Source organism: Sesamum indicum, linkage group LG6 (genome assembly GCF_000512975.1).
Source record: "Sesamum indicum cultivar Zhongzhi No. 13 linkage group LG6, S_indicum_v1.0, whole genome shotgun sequence".
Taxonomy (NCBI): domain Eukaryota; kingdom Viridiplantae; phylum Streptophyta; class Magnoliopsida; order Lamiales; family Pedaliaceae; genus Sesamum; species Sesamum indicum.
Genome location: NC_026150.1, coordinates 23,889,126 through 23,908,975, shown reverse-complemented (window position 1 = coordinate 23,908,975; position 19,850 = coordinate 23,889,126). Strand labels below are relative to the sequence as shown.

General features: G+C 36.1%; 4 protein-coding genes across 8 annotated transcripts in view; 1 reads left to right on the top strand and 3 right to left on the bottom strand.

Moving 5' to 3' along the window:
• Positions 855-5,674, bottom strand: LOC105165678 (ras GTPase-activating protein-binding protein 1). 2 transcript variants are annotated; one of them, XM_020694469.1, is made up of 9 exons: positions 5,363-5,674; positions 5,117-5,251; positions 4,436-4,748; positions 3,573-3,874; positions 2,837-3,011; positions 2,307-2,425; positions 2,154-2,219; positions 1,529-1,607; positions 855-1,228 (listed from the first exon to the last, which is right to left on the bottom strand). In XM_020694469.1, exons 1-9 carry the CDS (start codon positions 5,399-5,401, stop codon positions 1,116-1,118), a joined length of 1,341 nt encoding a protein of 446 aa, XP_020550128.1. In that variant the 5' UTR covers positions 5,402-5,674; the 3' UTR covers positions 855-1,115. The 2 variants fall into 2 exon arrangements, with proteins under 2 accessions (XP_020550128.1, XP_011083065.1); XM_011084763.2 differs by having other exon boundaries at positions 2,304-2,425; positions 5,363-5,672.
• Positions 8,226-9,789, bottom strand: LOC105165677 (cysteine-rich repeat secretory protein 3-like). Of its 2 annotated transcripts, XM_011084760.2 has the most exons (3): positions 8,925-9,783; positions 8,686-8,824; positions 8,226-8,572 (listed from the first exon to the last, which is right to left on the bottom strand). In XM_011084760.2, exons 1-2 carry the CDS (start codon positions 9,676-9,678, stop codon positions 8,688-8,690), a joined length of 891 nt encoding a protein of 296 aa, XP_011083062.1. In that variant the 5' UTR covers positions 9,679-9,783; the 3' UTR covers positions 8,226-8,572; positions 8,686-8,687. The 2 variants fall into 2 exon arrangements, with proteins under 2 accessions (XP_011083062.1, XP_020550127.1); XM_020694468.1 differs by having other exon boundaries at positions 8,226-8,818; positions 8,925-9,789.
• LOC105165674 (probable inactive histone-lysine N-methyltransferase SUVR2) lies at positions 12,971-19,495 on the top strand. Of its 3 annotated transcripts, none has more exons than XM_011084757.2 (11): positions 12,971-13,125; positions 14,247-14,470; positions 14,627-14,662; positions 14,813-14,848; positions 14,988-15,645; positions 16,017-17,245; positions 17,383-17,648; positions 17,854-17,920; positions 18,032-18,082; positions 18,936-19,029; positions 19,459-19,495. In XM_011084757.2, exons 2-11 carry the CDS (start codon positions 14,279-14,281, stop codon positions 19,479-19,481), a joined length of 2,652 nt encoding a protein of 883 aa, XP_011083059.1. In that variant the 5' UTR covers positions 12,971-13,125; positions 14,247-14,278; the 3' UTR covers positions 19,482-19,495. The 3 variants fall into 3 exon arrangements, with proteins under 3 accessions (XP_011083059.1, XP_011083058.1, XP_011083060.1); XM_011084756.2 differs by having other exon boundaries at positions 12,972-13,125; positions 14,253-14,470; XM_011084758.2 differs by having other exon boundaries at positions 13,120-13,197; positions 14,253-14,470.
• Positions 19,601-19,850, bottom strand: part of LOC105165676 (glutathionyl-hydroquinone reductase YqjG) — a gene marked incomplete in the record, with an annotated part of 1,968 nt that continues 1,718 nt past the window's right edge. The window contains 1 exon segment of the mRNA XM_011084759.2: positions 19,601-19,850.

The window sequence follows — 19,850 nt, the reverse complement described above, 5'->3', positions numbered from 1 at the left end:
ATGCGGTCAAAATAGTTATCCCTACGCTCACATGCCTAAAAAGGGACCCACTAAGTGCACTCGATGCATATACACATATAATAAAATTATAATAATTTCAAAAAACTAAGAAACATGATATCACGTATTGAATGGATTTTAATTCTCAGTCGGTTTTAAATAAAATGTAAGTAAGCTTTTCTGTAATCAATGATAATTATATAAAGATAAAGAAAAAGGTAAAGTAATTTATCTGAAAATGTAAGATTTGATCAACGAATGTAACATATAGTGCTTGAAATTTTGATGTCGGCTCAAGTTTTCTACTTAAATCTTTGAACTGAAGATTTAATTTTGGATGTAAAAGAAGGAGAAATTGAAAGATAAAAGGAAAAGTAATAAAGTAGGGCATTGGCCTGGTGAGTGGCAATAAGTTCGTGTCAAGAGAGAGGTATAGTCTAGTCTAGTCTAGAAAAAAGGGCTGTGAGGTGAGGACAAAGCACACTTTCCGCCAACAGACAACCCGACAACATGTAGGGGCCGCTGAACTTACACATCATCCCCCACCCCCCAACCCATTCTGTTGAAACTGCCGGCCCCACATAACCTAAGCTAAGACCAGCCCCACATAACCTAAGCTAAGACCAACTCCAACTGCACCAATTTACCAAATTTTATCGCATGATCAATGGTTTTATTTTCCCTTTGTTTCAACACTCTTCATCACTTATGTTACTACAATTTCAAACTGGGAAGAAGGGAAAAACAACAGCCCATCACTTAACAATCATACTACTACCACTCAACAACATTAATACCCCACTACAATCCCACAAAACATATCAAATCAATTAACCGAAAAAAGAGAGCAACTGTTAGTTTCCATGAATCCAGAAATACTTTTTATAAAAAACATTGGTCCAGCAACCTAGGGCAGAAAGCGTACCAGATAAACAGCAAGGAAACATTTAACCAAAACCACTCAAAGGAATTGTCCATTATAAGTTCCCATTTTGGAGAAAACCAAAACATAAGCAGGGGTAAAGGAAGCATTTGCTTCTCCTATAACAAAAACTTTAAAAGTGAGAGCAGCATGCGAGACACCCAACTCTAGTTATCTTATGACAGTTACTATATCAAGCACCCCGGAAACCATTAGCTCGGACTCTTTTCCCGTCGCTGTCGTTTTGCTCACTTCCCCTTCCAGAAGCCCTTCCACCTCGCCCCCCTCTGCCTCTTCCTCCACTTCCTGATCAAGATTAGTTCCAAGGTATATCAGTAATAACTCATGCATCCACTTGAAGAAAGAACCACCTCAAGATCTAAAAGTTTAAGTCCATAAAAACAATAGCACTAACAACATTGTTTATGCTTGCATAAAGCCTCAGCAGAATTCCAAAATGTCCTTCAATTTTGAAGAGAAAAAAACGAAAACCGTTGCATTTGAGTACTCTAAAGGGAGAGCCTAACAGCACAAATGCACAAAAAGATAGATGGCTGGAAATATGAAACAACTAGAGAGAAGTTCAGCAAAGGTAAGAATTCATACTTCCACCACGAGAAGAAGTACTGTTGGGTCTTCTCTCCTCAATGTACACTTTCCTTCCAGCCAATTGAATTGGAGAAGCCTACAAAAGAAAAAAAGATAAAACAACATACAGAAACCAGATAAGATACAGCTGACTTCAAATTATAAAGATCACAATTTAACGACAAGTAAAGAATACTAGCAAGTGGACACATAGAAGCAACCAGCACATTCTCCGAGGGCAATCTCAACATAGATGAAGATTTCCCAAGACCATGGAGGGATGATATTATTTAAACATTCCAATCACACTAGCTGAAAACTTACATCTTAATCTCAAACACACATTCTAAACACATTGGCTGAGAGCCTCACAACAGTAGGTTTAACCAAAAGGTTAATACACAAATCAAAAACTACAATTAACTAAGGAATTGAGGTGCAGGATGGAGACACCAACCAAAGAAACTCATGGAAATGATGGAGAATATATAAATAGTTAATTACGGACATGCTAAGCAGGGAGACAGCTGTTTAACTGCCCTGGAAATGCAGTGATTGGAAAACTTGGAGCACTAGACATTTGTTAAAACATTTGAAAAAACCAACAAGTGACATTTCTAACCAAAATGAGAAAAATCCAAACCTTGATCGCATTCTGAACACTCTGAACATCTTCAAACTCAACGAAGGCATAGCACACACCAGTATCCTGTCCACCACAAACAGACTCAGGGATTGTGACAAGCACATAATATTAAATACCAAATAAAGATAAATTAGCAAGGAAATCAACCACGCGATTTCTCAAGAAGACTCCATCCTGCTTGATTTTCCCAAAGTTCTTGAACTCTTGCAGAATATCAAGACTTGTCACTGTAGAAGGCAAGTTCCTCACATACACAGATTTGGATTCTCCTGAGAAATGATTGACAGAATCAAACTAATTGAACCACATAACTATGGAATAGTAGTTTTCTTTCATAAAACATATCTGCAACAAATAATATAAGTCAGAATGGTTGGCCAATCAGCCACCATCATGTCTCTCCGTAGAGAACAAGGGCACAAATGACAAGACAAATATTAACACCCAAAGCACAGATATTTATTAACCACAAAGTTAGATACTTTAATCTATGAACCTAAGAATAAAATTACCTCCAGCAAACAAATGTGAACAGATTTGCAATTGAAATGACATGCAGAAGGTTACATTATCAGGCAATTAGAAATACTTGTGATTAACATGATATTGCATCCAAATGCCTGGATCCTGAAATAAATGTATTTCGCATAAAAGAGAAAAATTGAAGTGGCAGCCATTACCTTCCTGTGACGGTAAGGCTTCTTCAACGGCCTCCACAGCTGGACTTGAAAGAATTGGGGTTGACTGCTTTGGCGAAGGCTGTGATACATGGTTCCAATCTGCAGTTGGTGGTCTTCTCTGAGTGTAAGCTGGCTGAGAACTTATTGATGGTGTAGATTTTCCTTTAGCCCGCAACTTCAAATTCAGGAAGGATTGAAACCCACAATCAAGAGATTCAAGGAGAGAACCAGTCAGAAAATGGCACATACAAGAACTTATTATAGCAATTAGTTCGAAAATACGAAAGATGAAAGCAGGTTAGTTTTCAACATGACTCCTATGGAGCTTTCTAGATCGCACATGGACTGGAAGGATATCACTACATCCTTCCACTATGGAAAAGCATACTGTTCAAATGTTACAAAGAGAAAACTTTAGCGGGTTAACAAAATTGTCATATAGCAAATTCCTAAGCTGGGAGTAAACACATCCAAGGTATTCTGAAGGCAAAAGTTATAGGACATGCCATATCAAATAAAAAATTGAGCTAATATTACTTAAGTACTTGACAGACGATTAATCTTCTTCCACAAAAGAGAATGACTTCACTATTGTAGCCAGGTCGTATTGCATATTTCCTGCTACCTTGATATCAAGTATAATATACGTCGGCATTAGACATTGCGAAAATTTCACATGACAAAATAATTATGTTTATTATTATCGTTCGGGCTTGCTAATTCAAATGGTGCTTACTATAGAAGCATATGTCAGCTTCTCAGGTTCGCCAACAGGTTCTGCCATGGAAAGCTGAGATTCTTGTACAGTAGTTACTGTGCTTTGAAGCAAGGGACTTGATTCTTCAAAAGGAGTTTCCTCTTCCAGTGTGTCAACTTCAGGCTCTAGCTCAGGCTCAGGCTCAGGTTCAGGTTCAAGCTCGGGCTCAGGCTCCTGCTGATGATGCTCTTGGAAAGTGTACTCTTGAACTGTCTCATCTCCTTCAATATGAACAGAACTAACATATTCGGCTGCCTCATCCTCCAACCCATAATCAGATACTGTTTTAAGAAGAAACTGTGTTAGCGCGTTGATAATACATAGGAAAACCTACAGTAGCATGATCCAATAAACCGAAGAGACCAGACATCTGAGCTTGAAATGTATTTATATATATATATATATATATATAAAGAAAAAAGCGCAAAGACTTTTGAACTCATTAGAGAATCTCTGGCCTAATGTGGAACCTTGACGGGCATAAAATCTAAACAGTCCATATATAATCTATCGCATGAATCAAAGATTCAATATGAATAACATCTAAGATTGATTAAACATATTCTGGCAAAAGGAACACTTTGACATCACATAACAAATTTCCATCAAGTTTAGCTAGTGAACTTGGAGATTTTGTTGAAATCTCATATTCAAAACTTTGTATACTTGCTGTATTTACAGAATTTAGACCAATTCCAGCCAAATAACTCGGGTCTTAAATCGAAGAATTTGCATTTATAAGTTTGGTGCAAGATAAACTTGGTGAACATTACATTGAACTCCACAGAAGGGAATTGAGTATTCAGAACAGATGAAAAGATCATTAGATCAATCAACTACACCTGCTGGATCAGGGAGATGAGTAGAAACAGTAGGCTCATAATCAACACTCTGTTCCTGTGCTGCTACTGGAGCTGAAGTTTGGTGCACCACCTCCTCATCAACAAAATGAAACATATCATTCAGAACAAAATAGCCTTTCTCCTGTGGAGCAAGGAAGAAGGTCTGAACAAACTTCCTCCAGCCGTTATAATCTCTGGACTTCACAGAGCCAGTAACAACTACAAGAACACCTCCGTTCCATGATTCGAGGGAATTTATTGTCTTAATCTCGATTCCAGTGAAATTTAGTGACATGAGTAGTTGATGAATTTTCTGCATTGGAAAAGAAGACAGACATGTCAAGATTGATTCACGAATAACTATAACAACACATCACAGGGAAACACAAAGACAATTTCCACTGAACCCAATTTTGATGGTCAATGAATTGACAACAGATAATTTATATGGTTCTTTGTCCTCGGAACACTTGATAAGTAAGACAGTCAACCATGTTTGAAGATAAAGCAAATCAAATCAGATTCAGCTATGCCAAATAGACAATAAACACATCCCAAAATCATCACCTTATTTCTAATCTCTGCAAATCCCAAAATCCAAAAGCCATAGTTTTGTTATTAAATCAAATGGAAAAAGAGGGGGGGGGGGGGCGGAAAAAGGGGGGGGGGGGGAGCAATTACCACCATATCGGACGCAGATTCGCTGATTTCTCTATCAACTCTAACCATAGAGCTGGACTCATTGTAAAAGTGATGCACATAATCCCTCTGCTGTTGGAACACCTGATAATATTGCTGAACGAAGTACGACCCAACCTAATAATCCCAAAACCACAATTAATTCATAGAAAAAGGAAAAAGAAGAAAGAAATAGCTTATGCTATATGCACAAACATGCAAAAACCACAGACGCTTATGTTAGATTACCTGAGTTGCGGTGACTTGAGCTGCGTACTGATTCGCCATTTCCCCCAGTACCAATCTCTCCAGAAACAGCGATCGCCAAACTAAAACCCTAGATCAAGAGCTCTTACTCAAAAACGGATGTTCCTCTTACACGTTTCTGAATAATAAAACAGATTATAGCGCACTGAAGTCACAGTCAATCTCACTCCTCTAAGTTATTATTATCGAACAGAAGAAAGAAAATAAATCAAAGTGAGAAATTCCGCTATGCGTTTCTGAGAGAGAAAAGAGAGTGAAATAGAGAGAGAGAGAGGGTTTTTAAAAAAGCGAACAATGAAGAGAAACCGAATAATTATTTTCTCTTTTGTATTTAGTTGTTCTACTATTTCCGCATTTCATTAGTTTTGTCGGGAGATCTCGGTCAATATAAAATCTTTACAATGCACTAGATTTTATATGAATGGCTTTGATAATTCCATTCACTTAATTGTATTGTCCGGACGAGTATATAATTTTTCAACACGAAGAGAAATTGAATAATTCTTTTCTCTTTTGTATTTATTTCTTTCACTATTTTGGCATTACATTAGTTTTGTCGGGAGATCTCGGTCAATATAAAATCTTCACCGTGCACTAGATCTTATATGAATGGTTTTGATGATTCCATTCAGCTAATTGTACTGTCCGGACGAGTATATCTCGGAATAAATTTTTCAACACGAAGAGAAACTAAATAATTCTTTTCTCTTTTGTATTTATTTCTTCCACTATTTCAGCATTACATTAGCTATGTCCGGATGTATAAAATGAGCAAATATTCTGCTGTAAAAAAAAAAAATTAGCAGATTACTAATTGTGTTTTAAAAAATGAAGTAAATAAGGGGTAATTTGCTTCTTCCTAAAAAAATATAGAGGTTAATTTACTATTTTATTTCTCACATGGAGTTTTTTTTTTTTTCTTATTTCTCATATTATAGAGGAATAAATTGCATTTTTTCTTATAAATTCGTATAGTTTATTATAAATTTATGAATCCGATGCTATAATATATATTTTTCAAATTAATGGGTTCAAAATAAATTGTATCATAATCAATTAATTTATACTCAATAGTTATGCAATCGTCTAATCAAACTAACCTTAATGAAAAAACTGATTACTGAATGATCTTTTATGAAATAATTTTCAAACATAAAGAAAATTTTACTTTCCGAAAAATCAGCCCATGAAATGAAAATTATGTGGTGGAAATCTCTTGTTGGGCACTAGTATTCAGCCCATCAAACCCATCTCAGAGGCCCAATATCTGATTTGCATAAACCCATACTAAATTAGAGTATCGTATAAAAGGCCCATCTCTATCAAGGCCCAAAATTTATATACCTAAGGCAAAATTCTCAAAAACCTAAATTAGTAAATTTGTTTTTTTTTTTTACTGTGTTTTTCTATACACAGATTTTGATGAAAACATGTAAAAAAGTTATAGCTCAAAATTTTACCTAAATTCGTGTTGAAAAATTTACCTCGAGATATACTTGTCCGGACAGTATAATTAGCTGAATGGAATCATCGAAGCCATTCATATAAGATCTAGTGCATGGTGAAGAATCTATCTTGACCGAGATCTCCCGACAAAGCTAATGTAATGCCGAAATAGTGGAAGAAATAAGTACAAAAGAGAAAAGAATTATTCAATTTCTCTTCGTGTTGAAAAATTTACCTAGATATATACTCGTCCGGACAGTACAATTAGTTGAATGGAATCATCGAAGCCATTCATATAAGATCTAGTGCACGGTGAAGATTCCATATTGACCAATTGTGTTTTAAAAGATAAAGTAAATTATCCCCTAAACATATATAATTGTGTTAGAATTAAAAGTCACAAATTACATTTGTAGGATGCACTATGCTATATGTTGCTAAAGGTCTTAGGATTTCTTTTTTCTATAAATAAGAGGTACATAGACTTTTCCCATAATATGCGCATCATGGAAGTGATAATTAAGTTTGAAAATACAACTGGTCAGAAAATGCCCCAATAATGTAATTATATGTATATAAATATAATTATATATATAATGTTTATATGGTCAATACAATATTAACATGCAATAAACAAATTATGATTGTTAGGAACCTCAATCAATTGATATTTTAATTTCGAAAATTAAGTCTACTGCCTTTATTTCTTACACGAATGAAAATATATACGAGTGGCGGTACCATAAAAACATACCTTTCCCAGCACTGGGAAATTCTAACATGGGTATGAATTAATCAGATTGGAACTTACTATATAACAAATATAATATATTTATTGTGTTATTGGCGCATAATTAAAAAAAACCACTAATCACATGAAAAATTTAATACATTTATCATGTATTGGTTTGATAAAATATAATTTAAGTGACAATTTCCATATTAACATAACGTGACGAGTCATACCACGAAAAAAGTCACCACACAGATTGGACGAACCAAAAGAATTAGACATGCCACACAACGTGTTGATTAGTTGAGGAACATAGTCTGGAAAACATATATAGAAAAAATGAAAACAACCCCCCGTCAACTGCAAATAAGCAAATTAACTTTCTATGAAAAAAAAAATAATTTTTACCTATTTTGTATTTTAAAATACAGCAATTTATCTCTCTGTTTTAATTATTATTTTTATAAAAAATAATTTGCTCATTTGCAACATCACAAAAAAATAAATTGTATCAAATCCAAACATATATATACATATTTAATATACCGAAAGAGTGGGGATATTTTCTTCCTTTTTCCCATATAAAGAGATAACAATTATTTGCTTTTTTTCTTCACTTATGGTGCAATGTGAACTAAGCTTGCTTTTACATAAAGCAACTACGTATACTATAATTCATTCACCTCTCAATTATTAAATCATGGATATACTGATACATTCATTCATGTCCCACCACTCTAACATTAATCCCCACCATCCTTCTTTTCCTAAATAGACAGCTCTTATGTGCACCCAAAAAGAAAATAATATGAAAACTTGGACATGAAGAAAACCCTACACCTTTTGAATTTAACCAATATAAAGACATCAAAACTAATTACAACCAGCATAATATTTCTCAGTATTCCATCTGAAGTGGAAAACAAACGCTAGATTTCTACACTTTTTACATACCCTAATGTAGTGTTTGTCTAATTAAACCCTCAAAACTTGTGCAAGTTATTCATGTGTCCCTGCCAAGATATCAAGAACAACAACAATTACAACATGGATGTAATAAACATATATATGCAATATGTGTAGGTTTATGTTATGTTGTTGTAAAATGGGACTGATTAATTATTACCTCTATCCACCATACTTGTAAGTGTGAGTCTTCTTCTTGAAAGCTGATCTTGCAAACAACAAACACGCCATTACCAGCCCAGCACCCACCAGCCCTCCCAGCACTATGGCAACTGTCTTCTGTGTGTTCCTCCCTGTACCTTCACCCAATCAAAATATACTGACAATCAAGGACCTGTTTGTTTCACTTATTCTCACTTCCCAACGTTTATTCGTTCAATGCAAAGATGCTATTGTTACCTGATGATGAAAGTGATTTCTGGTTGTTGGGAACCCCATTGGGGTAATAGGTGTAGCTGATATAGCATTGTTGAAGATATATCTGTGCTGAGATTGAGCTGCTGCATTCAGACTTAGCACTGTCTATGGCGTTCTTCACACAGTTCACGCACTCCCCGCCGTCTAAATCGCCTTCACACTGACCCAGCACGTACACCGACTGAAACCCGCCAGCGTAGAACCCCGCACTGTTCCCGCTTCCCAAACCCTTCACTATTTCCTCCAACGCAGTATCCAACCTGTCCCCAAACCCAGCCCCGCTCGCCCGGGTTGACCCGCAAACCTTGTACAGAAACTCCGTCGGGTTGGTCTGCCGGAAGCCGGAAATCTCGTACCTCAAGTAACACGCGTTTAGCTGAACTCTCGCGGCGACGGCTTGTCCGCATAGCTTCTGCGCTAGGGCTTGAGCTCTTTCGACGCAGTTGTTGCAGTCATCGTTTGATAGATCGCCTCGGCATTGGAACAGCCCGTCGATGGCGGAGGAGCCGTCGCCGGAGGTGGCGTTATAGAATTTCGCGGCGGAGGATTTGGAGCTTAAGGTGTCCAGGAGATTTTGGAGTGTTTGCTTGTAGAAGCCATTGAAATTGTCCAAGTTCTGGTCCGCGCAGCCTTTGAAAACCAGGTTGGTGGAGGCGGAGGCGGAGGCGGAGGCGAGAATGGAAAAGACAGGTAGTGCGAGAGAGAGAGAGAGAATGAGAGATTGAGATGGACCCATTTCAGAATTTCTTGAATACTTTTTGTTTTACCTCAAATCCATGTGAAATAATGGATTTTATAATGGTTTTCTTGGGGAACAGAAGAATTTGTAGGGGTCCTCTCAAAACCTTTACGTGTGTTCTAGAGCTTTTCAAGTTTTTATTTGGCTACACAATAAAGCTATTTAGTGTGTGTTCTGCGTGTTTCTGCCTATAATTTAGTGTTCAATCAAAATCAGCTATCATTTTTCTCTTATGGCAGATTTTTTAACCTGTCGGGAAGCATGAAATTTGCCTACTTCTTTTAATTTAATGAAATTTATATTTATTAAATAAAATAAAATAAAATAATTCCTATAATTTATGACCTTCCTAGATGGAAGGTTTATATTTTTGTGATAAAAATAAATTACAAAGAATATCACGTTAAAAAGTACTGAAAGTTGAAATTATACAAAAATAAAAATGAAAAATAAGGCAAAATTAAAGGAGTTTGAATATTTAATAAACAACTTCATATTTTTTAATTTTATCAAAAAAAATTATAAATTAGTTGGTAGGAAATGATATTTAATTTTACAACGAATTAATAAAACTGTAACGATTGAGTATAATCAACATTTCATCGTGTTATGAAACTTTCAAGTTAGATAATCACTGGGAATTAGTTGGGGGTGGGGGGTTATTGATCTGAATTAAGCAATTGATGAAAATGATTAGTGAATGTTAATCATACTAAGTTTTGACAAAAATTGAGTGATTAATAGCAGTGTTGATTTGGTGTGGATAAGTGAGTGTGTGCGTGTGGTAATGGCACAGAAGTGTTCCGTGGGGCTTCCATTTGATTTGACTGAAAACTTTGACTATACCTTACGCGTTAAGTAAATCAATGTATTCGACTCTCTAAATAATACAAATTTTATATATACATACATAATTATAGAGAAAAATGCAATAATTTTTTATGATATTGTAAATGAGTAAATTATCTCCTTGTGAAAAATAAATAGCAATTTATACTCCCTTTTTTTTAATTTACAATAATTTATCCACTTATGATTTTTAAAATGCTTATATTTAAAAAAGTATATGAAGGTAAATCGCTATATTGTTTTATAGGGAGATAATATGCTCAATTCAATATCACATGGGGAATAATTACTATTCACACTATAATTATATTATTATAGTTTTTTTAAGGCAATTTTCTCCCCTCAAATAATATAAAAAATTCTCTATGAAAAATAAAACAATAAATTATTTCATGTATTTTAAAAAATGAAGCAAATTACTTTTTTTTTTCAAATTATTGATAGGAGATAATTTGATTTATTTTTCAAAACACATAAAAGTAATTTATTAATTCTTTTTTTTATAAAAACTTATTTATTTATTTTATATATCATGTGCATAATTCACTTTCGAAAAGGTTTTGGGCCCCCAAAATAAATGTGGGATGGTTTAAATGATTACACGCTAGGAATGTTGTATTTGGTATGTGTGGTTGATATATTATTTGAAAATAATACTAATTACCTATATACTAAAAATTATAATATTTTATGATACTATTGGTTTAATATAATTTAATTTAAATTAGAATAATGTTTTTTGGACAGACTTGTATTTATGCAGACACACAAAGAATCCGGTGGTACAGTACAGGCGGTGGGGGTTGGTGATTGTGGTGGCGGCTGCAGAGGAGTACGCGCTGCGCTGGCACTTTCTTATTTGTGCTGCCACTGCTGTTGTGATATGCTCCCATGCCGCAGGTTGTACCGTAGGCCTAATGTGAACTATATGCCAACCCATATCAGGTAGAATTTGGATAATTACATTTCCACCCCATTATTTACACAAATAATTTATAACTTTTATGTAATTATATAGATCACCCAAATAGCTGAAAAATAAGGATAATTATGTAAAATTATTGATGTTTTTTTAAAGTATATGTGTAATTTAAAAAAAAATATGATTTGTATATACGATATTGATGTTAAGGGCTGTGATGATTTATGTAAATAAATTATAGGTTAAATTTAATTATCTCAATAAATATTTATTAGGTATTTTCTATTGAAAATAACTTAAAAATAGTATTTTTAATTGTTTTAATTGGTTAGATTAAATTAATGTAAACTAAAAATTATAAATATTTTTTTATTAATTTCTGCAATTTGTAAATAAATATTATGTTGTTTTATTAAACACTTAAACTTTAATTTTTTTTATTTACTTTTATTATCGAACACTCACGCATTTTGCTACAACTATAGTTTTCTCTAATTGTCCCACCATAATTTAGAAGCTATTAAAAATTCTCCCTAAAATGTTGAGAAAAATAAATATCAGAATATATATGCAACAACCCTTGATATTTTGTTCATGTTAATTTGTTTTTATCTTTTTCACTAGTAATTATAAATTTTCAATTGCTCACCTTATGGTAACAAAGTAGCACCGATCCAACGAGCTTGGAATTTAGACAAGTGTAAGAACTTATGGAATGGAACCTGCTAAACAACACGTTAGCATTCTGACACCCAAGTTAGTATTGAATTTAAAAGAAGATAATCGCAAAAAGTAAAACAAAATGAAAAGTTGAGGTATGATAATCGAATTGTGAGAGAAATTATGTTAAAATCTCAGTTTCAATGCTGTCTGAAAGTTGACAGCAATATTCAAGAAGCTTGGAAGGGGCCCCTCGCCTAGGAGATCAAATCTACATTTATAGAGGGGTGTTCCCATGTGATGGGAGTCTTCATGTCTCCTTTAATTTTCGAAGAAAAAGAATGAAGGTGGTTTAGATAGACTGTAATATGCCTTTATCTTCTGTTAGACTTGACTTTGACTACCTATCTTCAGGTTGAGGGAGACCTTCTACCAGTGAGGAGTCCTGGCTGTCGGGGAGTCCTAGCCACCAAAAAATTCAGGCTTCTAGGAAGAGCTCCCTTGCCCCACGCCTTCTATGCTGGCGAAGAGACATTCCAAGTGTAACGTGGGGGTGACAAGGCATGGACTTTGGGCCGGTCATCTTACTGGGCCATGCTCTTAGGCCGAGTCTAGTGATATCTTGGGCTTCTACCCTCCTTCATGGTTGTCAAACCACTTGGGCCGTTGAGGTTGATTATGTTGGGGAACATTGATCCTTTTTATACTCGTTGGGCCAAGTTTTATTTGGGCTATGCATATCAATTATGTTCGATGATTTTGATGAATTTTTGTTATATGTGTGCAAAATACAAAAAAAATATCTGTGTATAATTAAATTGAAATATTATTACACATTAAAACTCAAACTGTAATAAGCACCTTTAATGTGATTTCCCCCATCCTTGTTCTCGTTTGCTGACGCTCCATTCCGCGCGTGGCACACCTCTTCAGCACCTCCATTTTTCTGCTTGAATAGTGAATACTTCTGAATTTCACCATCACTCGGCCACGGAAGCCATTTCCAAGTGCTGGTAAGTTTTCTTACACCCCCCTCCACCCCCTCTACTCGTTCGTATATGCATGCGCTGCGGGTTCTCGCATCGGTTCGTCCGATCCTCAACTTTATCTCTCGTCTCTTTTCACTTTTTGTTTCTAATGATTCTTATTTTGTTTGAATGATATTTTTCTCTAACATGGTGTACCCACATTCTAAGTTTTGTTCTCCGTGCATGTGTTGGCAACACGATTTTGCATTCCTTTTTTCAACTTTTTGAGGGGTTTTTAGGGTTTATTGATTTCTGCATTTCACGTAAAATGGTTGATCTTCCTGTTTTTGATGGGAAGTCTCGTAACGCTTTACCTTTACCGGGGCCGTTTGTTTCTTTGACCCGAAGTAAATCAACGTGTGAATTATACTTGGTACACAGTCGAAGAAGAGTCAACAAGTGATTGGTTGGGTCAGCAAAATTTGATTTGTGCAATAATTTTCATGATTAGCAAGCTATAATTTAGTACTAGTATTTTCCCTCCCTTTGCTGTAAGGTTGTGGGCATCTTGACCTCACTTGGACCCAAACAACCTCTGAATTGTTTTATCAACGGTTGAATAGGTTTTTGCTAGCTAAATCCTAATTGAACTTAAAAACCTTGTTTCTAATTAAAGAATGTAGGAGATCAGAGCTGAGAACGAAGAGTTTCATTTGTTTTTACGGTTATGAATATTTTTTACAATCATTTTGATCATACACACTACACCTGAATGTATAACAACGAAACCTTCCTTCCCTACTTTTGTAGTCTGTTGAGAGTTTACTTCACCTTTAACTCAGAGTAAATGTTATGACTTTGAATATTGGTTCTTGGAACTGTTAGCCTCATCTTTAATGTCAATCAATCATTCAATTTTAAGGGGGGAATGGAAGTGATTTTTCATTTTGGAATGTAATAGAGCCAATTGCAGTTAAGTGTTTGAAGTGCCTGAATGATTTCTCTGTTCTTTCTCATTTGTGTTGAGGAATTGAAATGCTGTGTATGACAATTATGAGCATCTGTCAATATGATTTGTTACATTACCAGTAACATGTCTCGTCTTTTCCTTTTTCACTACTATTATTCTGCTTGCCGACAAAATTATGATTCTTGGTCAATGGAAGCTACAGAATCTGTGACATAAAAATTTGCCGAAATGAGCAACAAGGAAATAAAGGTGAGAGCTGCAAATGCCTTTCGTGCTATGAAGGCTATTGGGATCTCCGAAGATAAAGTGAAACCGGTGTTGAAGAATTTGGTGAAATTGTATGATAAAAACTGGGCGCTCATTGAAGAGGAAAATTATAGAGCCCTTGCTGATGCTATATTTGAGAGAGAGGAAGCAGAAGTAAGTGTCATGAGTCGAAGAACCTTTGCCTTTCTCATACTTGGGTTACTCTTGTTCAGTTGTTATCTCTGCTGCTATCTTCCATCTAAATTATCTTTGTTAATTTTTAAATATTTTGATCAAAGTACTAAGGTTTTCATTCTTATTATCTTTCAGGCACAACAGCGTCCAAAGAAGGATGTGAACACTGAAGTATGCGATCTATTCGATAATTGTGCTTAGTCAGTCAATCTCTTGGTGTAGTTGTACTTTTACCATTAATCTTATTTGTTCCCAATAATCAACCAATCGTACAGAAAGAGAATTCAAAGTGCTTATAGTTTGATAAATGTCATCTGTCAGGCAGCTGAGCGTCCAAAGAAGATTGTGAATGGTGAAGTAGGTGATTTATCCTTCATATAATCACGCTTATAGATCAGGCTTTAACTTACGGTTATACTGTTCAACTAATATCCCTATTCACTCTTATTTTGCTTCAATCTTGTCAAACTATGTACTGGCTAATTCTTCTAAGTAGAAAGAGGACTATTTGGAGGAAGAAGCTCAGGCAACTGAAGAGCCAGAAAGGCCTTTAAAAAGGTTACGACTTAGATACCGAGATGGTCAAAGTTCATCTGTGAGTATGCCTGAGAGTAGCGTTCACAGGACGCCGCTTGTCAGGCCCAAAGAAGAACCAAATGAACTGCCTGAAACCTGTCCCCTGAAGCTAAATGCATCACAAGGCAGAGCTGGGACACCTCAACCCAGTGCTGAAAACAGAAAGGTTAATTCTCAGGCTGCCTCATGCCCTTTACCTGGTAAAAGTACAGGAAAGCAACCTATTTCTTCCAAGTCCTTGGTTGCCACTGACGGATGTGAACCCTGCTGGCCCAGCAGCATTGATTTGAATCATCAAGATACCCAATTAATAACTGAAACCAGAGCTCCTCAACCCATTGGGCTTAGAGACAGAGGAAAGGGATCTGACTATCCCCAAATACCATCCGGGGAAGAGAGATCAGTTCGGGAGAGTTCACGCCATGCTGTGTGTCTTAAAGAGCCAAAGGTTGAGCCTGGCATTATTCTGTCACCCAAAGAGAAGAGCAGCGGGTGTCATGCTTTAATTAAGCCTAAAGATGAGCCAGTCACAGATGTATTTCTGCCTTTGGAGGTTCCTCTTGCTGTCATTCATCCAGGTATGCCTTTCCATTCTTGGCTTAAACTCTGGTATCATATCCAGGTATCCATTCTCTGATACATTAAACTGTCATTAGTCATCAAGATCTAGTTTTAGCTGTATGTATTTTAACATTTTGTTCATGTAGTTGGTACACATTAGACAATACTTGGATAATGAAAATCTCCTCCTTTGATCCCTTGGAACTCCAGGTTTTCACTGTTTATGTCTGAAGTCTTAATGCATTGAGGGTAAATATTAGTAAATTGTTCTTTTTATAATTAGGACATGTTGATGATTCCAATATATCTTCTGGACTGTTACTCTATGTAACAAACCTGTTGCAGAAGTTTGTATTGTAGTATTCATTCTCAGGTTCAAAACTTACAGATTCATCTGATGATGGAGATTCATCGAGTAGGAATGCTACAATTAGAGAACATGACAGTCTTGAGCCCTCAGTTCTACAATTGATGAATGAAAAAGAAACAGCCGATAGCACTGCAACTCCAAATGGACTGAGAAACAACAGGGAGCTGGCAATATTCTCAGGTCAACATTCTTCTGACCTAGAGATTGCATCCTCCCCTTCTGGGGAGGTTAAAATTTCCTTGAGCTGCCGCTTGGCTCTTGAAAGACCTGAGTTCAATATGCCAAGTCTCGAAACAGTTCTAAAATCAGTGGAGGAAAAATATCTCAGGTCATCCAAAACTTTTGACCCAAGTTTTTCAGTGATCAATCTTATGAAGGAAATATGTCAATGCTTTCGGAAGTTAGGATCTGACTCCAATAGTGAGTCTCCAGCAACCATAAGTGTGACTTCGGCCACTGGTGTACTGAATGAATCATCTGCCAGAGATGCTATTGCTGCTAGAGGCCTGTGCTTTAGTTCTTTGAATGGGTCAGTTGATTCTCAGTCTGATGCCGAGGGAACTCTGCCAAAACCACCTGCATTTCCTTCATCTTGCAATGATGTAGATGATGGCTCTCATCCGGAAAAGACGGACGGTATAGACGTCCATGGAGAAGATATAGACAACAGAAAGATGTGCGCTGAAGAATGGGGTGATCTGAGCTTGGAGGTTATCCAGCAGCCCCAGGTAACTCCTGCAATGATCAGGTCACTTCATGATGTTTTTGACATAGCCAACGGACAAGAGAAAGTTGTGATTGCACTGGTGAATGAAGTCAATAATGAGTGTCCGCCGTCTTTCCACTACATACCCCAAAATGTGGTTTTCCAAAATGCATATGTGAATTTCTCTCTGGATCGCATTGGAGATAAGAATTGCTGTTCTTCATGTTCTGTGGATTGTTTGGCATTATCTACATCTTGTGCATGTGCTCATGCAACTGGAGGTGAGTTTGCATACACAATAGATGGCGTCATTAAAGAGGAACTTCTTAAAGAGTGTATTTCCATGAATCATGATCCAATGAAACACTGCCAGTTTTTCTGTAACAAATGTCCTTTGGAAAGCTCAAAAGGCGAGGATATGGTTGAACCTTGCAAAGGGCATTTAGTGAGGAAGTTCATCAAAGAATGTTGGTGGAAATGTGGCTGTAATAAACAGTGTGGCAATCGAGTCGTACAGAGAGGAATAACTCGCAGTTTACAGGTAGTATTTTATGGTTGTGTATGGTGCAGCTCTAGCCTAACCCTTGCACTTACTGTGTGGAGTTGGTAAAATCTTGGTGCTTTGGATTATAACTAGTCAATGCCTCTCTGTATGTTTTTCTTGTCGAGTGTTATTAGGTGTTCATGACCCATGAAGGAAAAGGGTGGGGTCTGCGTACTCTAGAAGACCTGCCAAAAGGTGCTTTTGTTTGTGAGTATGTTGGAGAAGTTTTAACCAGTGGAGAGCTCTTTGATCGTGTTATAAGGAGTTCCAAAGGGGAGAAAAATTCATTTCCTGTGCTTCTTGATGCTGATTGGGGTGCTGAAAGAGTGCTGAAAGATGAAGAAACTCTTTGTTTAGATGCTACATATTATGGAAATGTTGCAAGGTTTATTAATCACAGGTAAAGTTTATTGAGATAAGTATTGTGCATCTGATGCATTCCATTCTACTTGTTTTTGCTTTTTCTTTTTTTGCTTGATGATTCACGGTTGGGTCATCATTCTCTTTATATGTGGTGAAATATATGCAGTTGCTAGAACCCCTTACTCGGACTTAAATTGCTGATTTTCTTAATATCCTTTTTCCTTTGTCTGCAATCATGCTAGATGTTATGATTCAAACTTAGTGGAAATACCAGTAGAAGTGGAGACTCCGCATCACCACTATTATCATGTAAGAAATCACATGCTCTGTTACTACAAATTCGTATCCTGATCCCTTTTCTAAGTTTGTTTAGGTCAAGTATTTGCATAAAGTATGATTAGATATTATCTCTAAATGCAGCTCGCCTTCTTCACTACAAGAAAGGTGAAGGCCATGGAAGAGCTCACTTGGGTTAGTCCAATTATTTAGTTGGTCATGCTTTATACATAAATTTTGCTTGTCACATTTCTAAAGACGGACGCATTGTAAAAATGCCAGATGTCATTATGAGAAATCACTGCTAGGAAAGGAAAAGCTTGTTTGATAACTGATAATGATAGTGAAAATGATCTTTCTGAGACCTGCCAGAACTTGGAGTAGTTTGGTTATATACATTGAGTCTAGATCGAGTAGTCTAGTTTCATTTTGGCAAAATTTGAATCATCAATGGACAATACTTGTAATTGGCCTTAAGAAATAAAGAATGGAACTTTATATCATGCCAATATAACTCCTTATTACAAAAGTGAGTGTATGATTAAGCCGCTTTTGACTAATACATTGATCAGATGAATCCAACAAGTCCACAAGTAATTTCCATGGTATTGGGATGATATCCAGCTGCATCTAGGACGCTATAAAATGTATAACTACTAATGTTTATAGCATGATATTATCTCAAGGTGATGATAGATTGACTTTTCAGGCAAATAATTGATTTGATTAAAAACTAAAATTTATTGAAATACGATGTCTACTATAATAAGTGTCCGACTAATATGAAATTATTAATTTGTCTATAATTATTCAACAATTGATTTTAAGTTCTAATAAACTCCCAAGGGGAGGGAGGGTCTAGGGTTAATCTTTTCAGTTATCCATACGAGCTGAACATTGTTTGACTTATGCTTGTTTGTTTGCTTACGCCACACTTAGCAAGTATTACCATACAGTACTCGCACAATTATGAAGATATACATACAGTGGAAATGCTTGTGGATTCAATAATCTCTTTGCTGAGAATGTTGATATGTCATGTTTGCAGGATTATGGCATTGAGTTTGATGACTATGACCACCCTCTTAAGGCATTTCATTGTCAATGTGGCAGCAAATTCTGCCGCAACATAAAACGTTCAAGTAAGTACTACATCACTTGAAATACTTTCATATCTCCTTGTTCTAACTTCATCGTTGGACCCTTTGGTTGATCCAGATATAGAAACATCCTCTTTTGCAATGAAATTACATACCCTGGAAAATTCATTTACAACAGGTGGATTATTCCAAAATTTTGGTTCTACATAAGAGAACTGTATAAGATAGAACATTTCCTTTCACCTGTCAGTTTGAGTTGTTCTGTCGTTGTATCTCCGAACCTCCATATGTCTGTGAACCCAGTCTTATTCATCTATCCTCATTGAACTGCTTTTTCATGATTGTGCTGTTGATCTCATAAATAAAATTCATCATCTCACAGTTCGATTTACATCCCTAGATACTACCAACCTTGTTTTACTTTCCCAACTGCCATTACTGCTCCTAACCAGCATTCTTTTTGGGTGGTAGGATCCAGAGCTGCAAGAAGATGATGGCTATGTAGTTTGTTTTTGCTCTAGTTACAGGTTCGTCCCCAAATGGTAAATCAGTTTAACGCCGCCTACAGTTTTCTGGTGACTTGGCTAAAGTGAATCTTGTCAAGGCTTTTGTGGTTTTTTTTTTGACTCAACTCCCATTGTAGATAGCCGACAATGTTCAGGACTCTAATATATCTGATCCATGGTTTGCAAGTAAACCTAGTGCATTGTCTATGAAAGCTATCTCGGAAGCCTGTTTTGATCCATTGGTTGTGCAGCTTCTTGTTCTTGTGGGCTTTAGAATCCTGCACGCTTTACTCTTTCTTACCAAGACAGATGCATTATCTAGTAGTACTCCGGAAATTTGATCAATTAAACTGACTT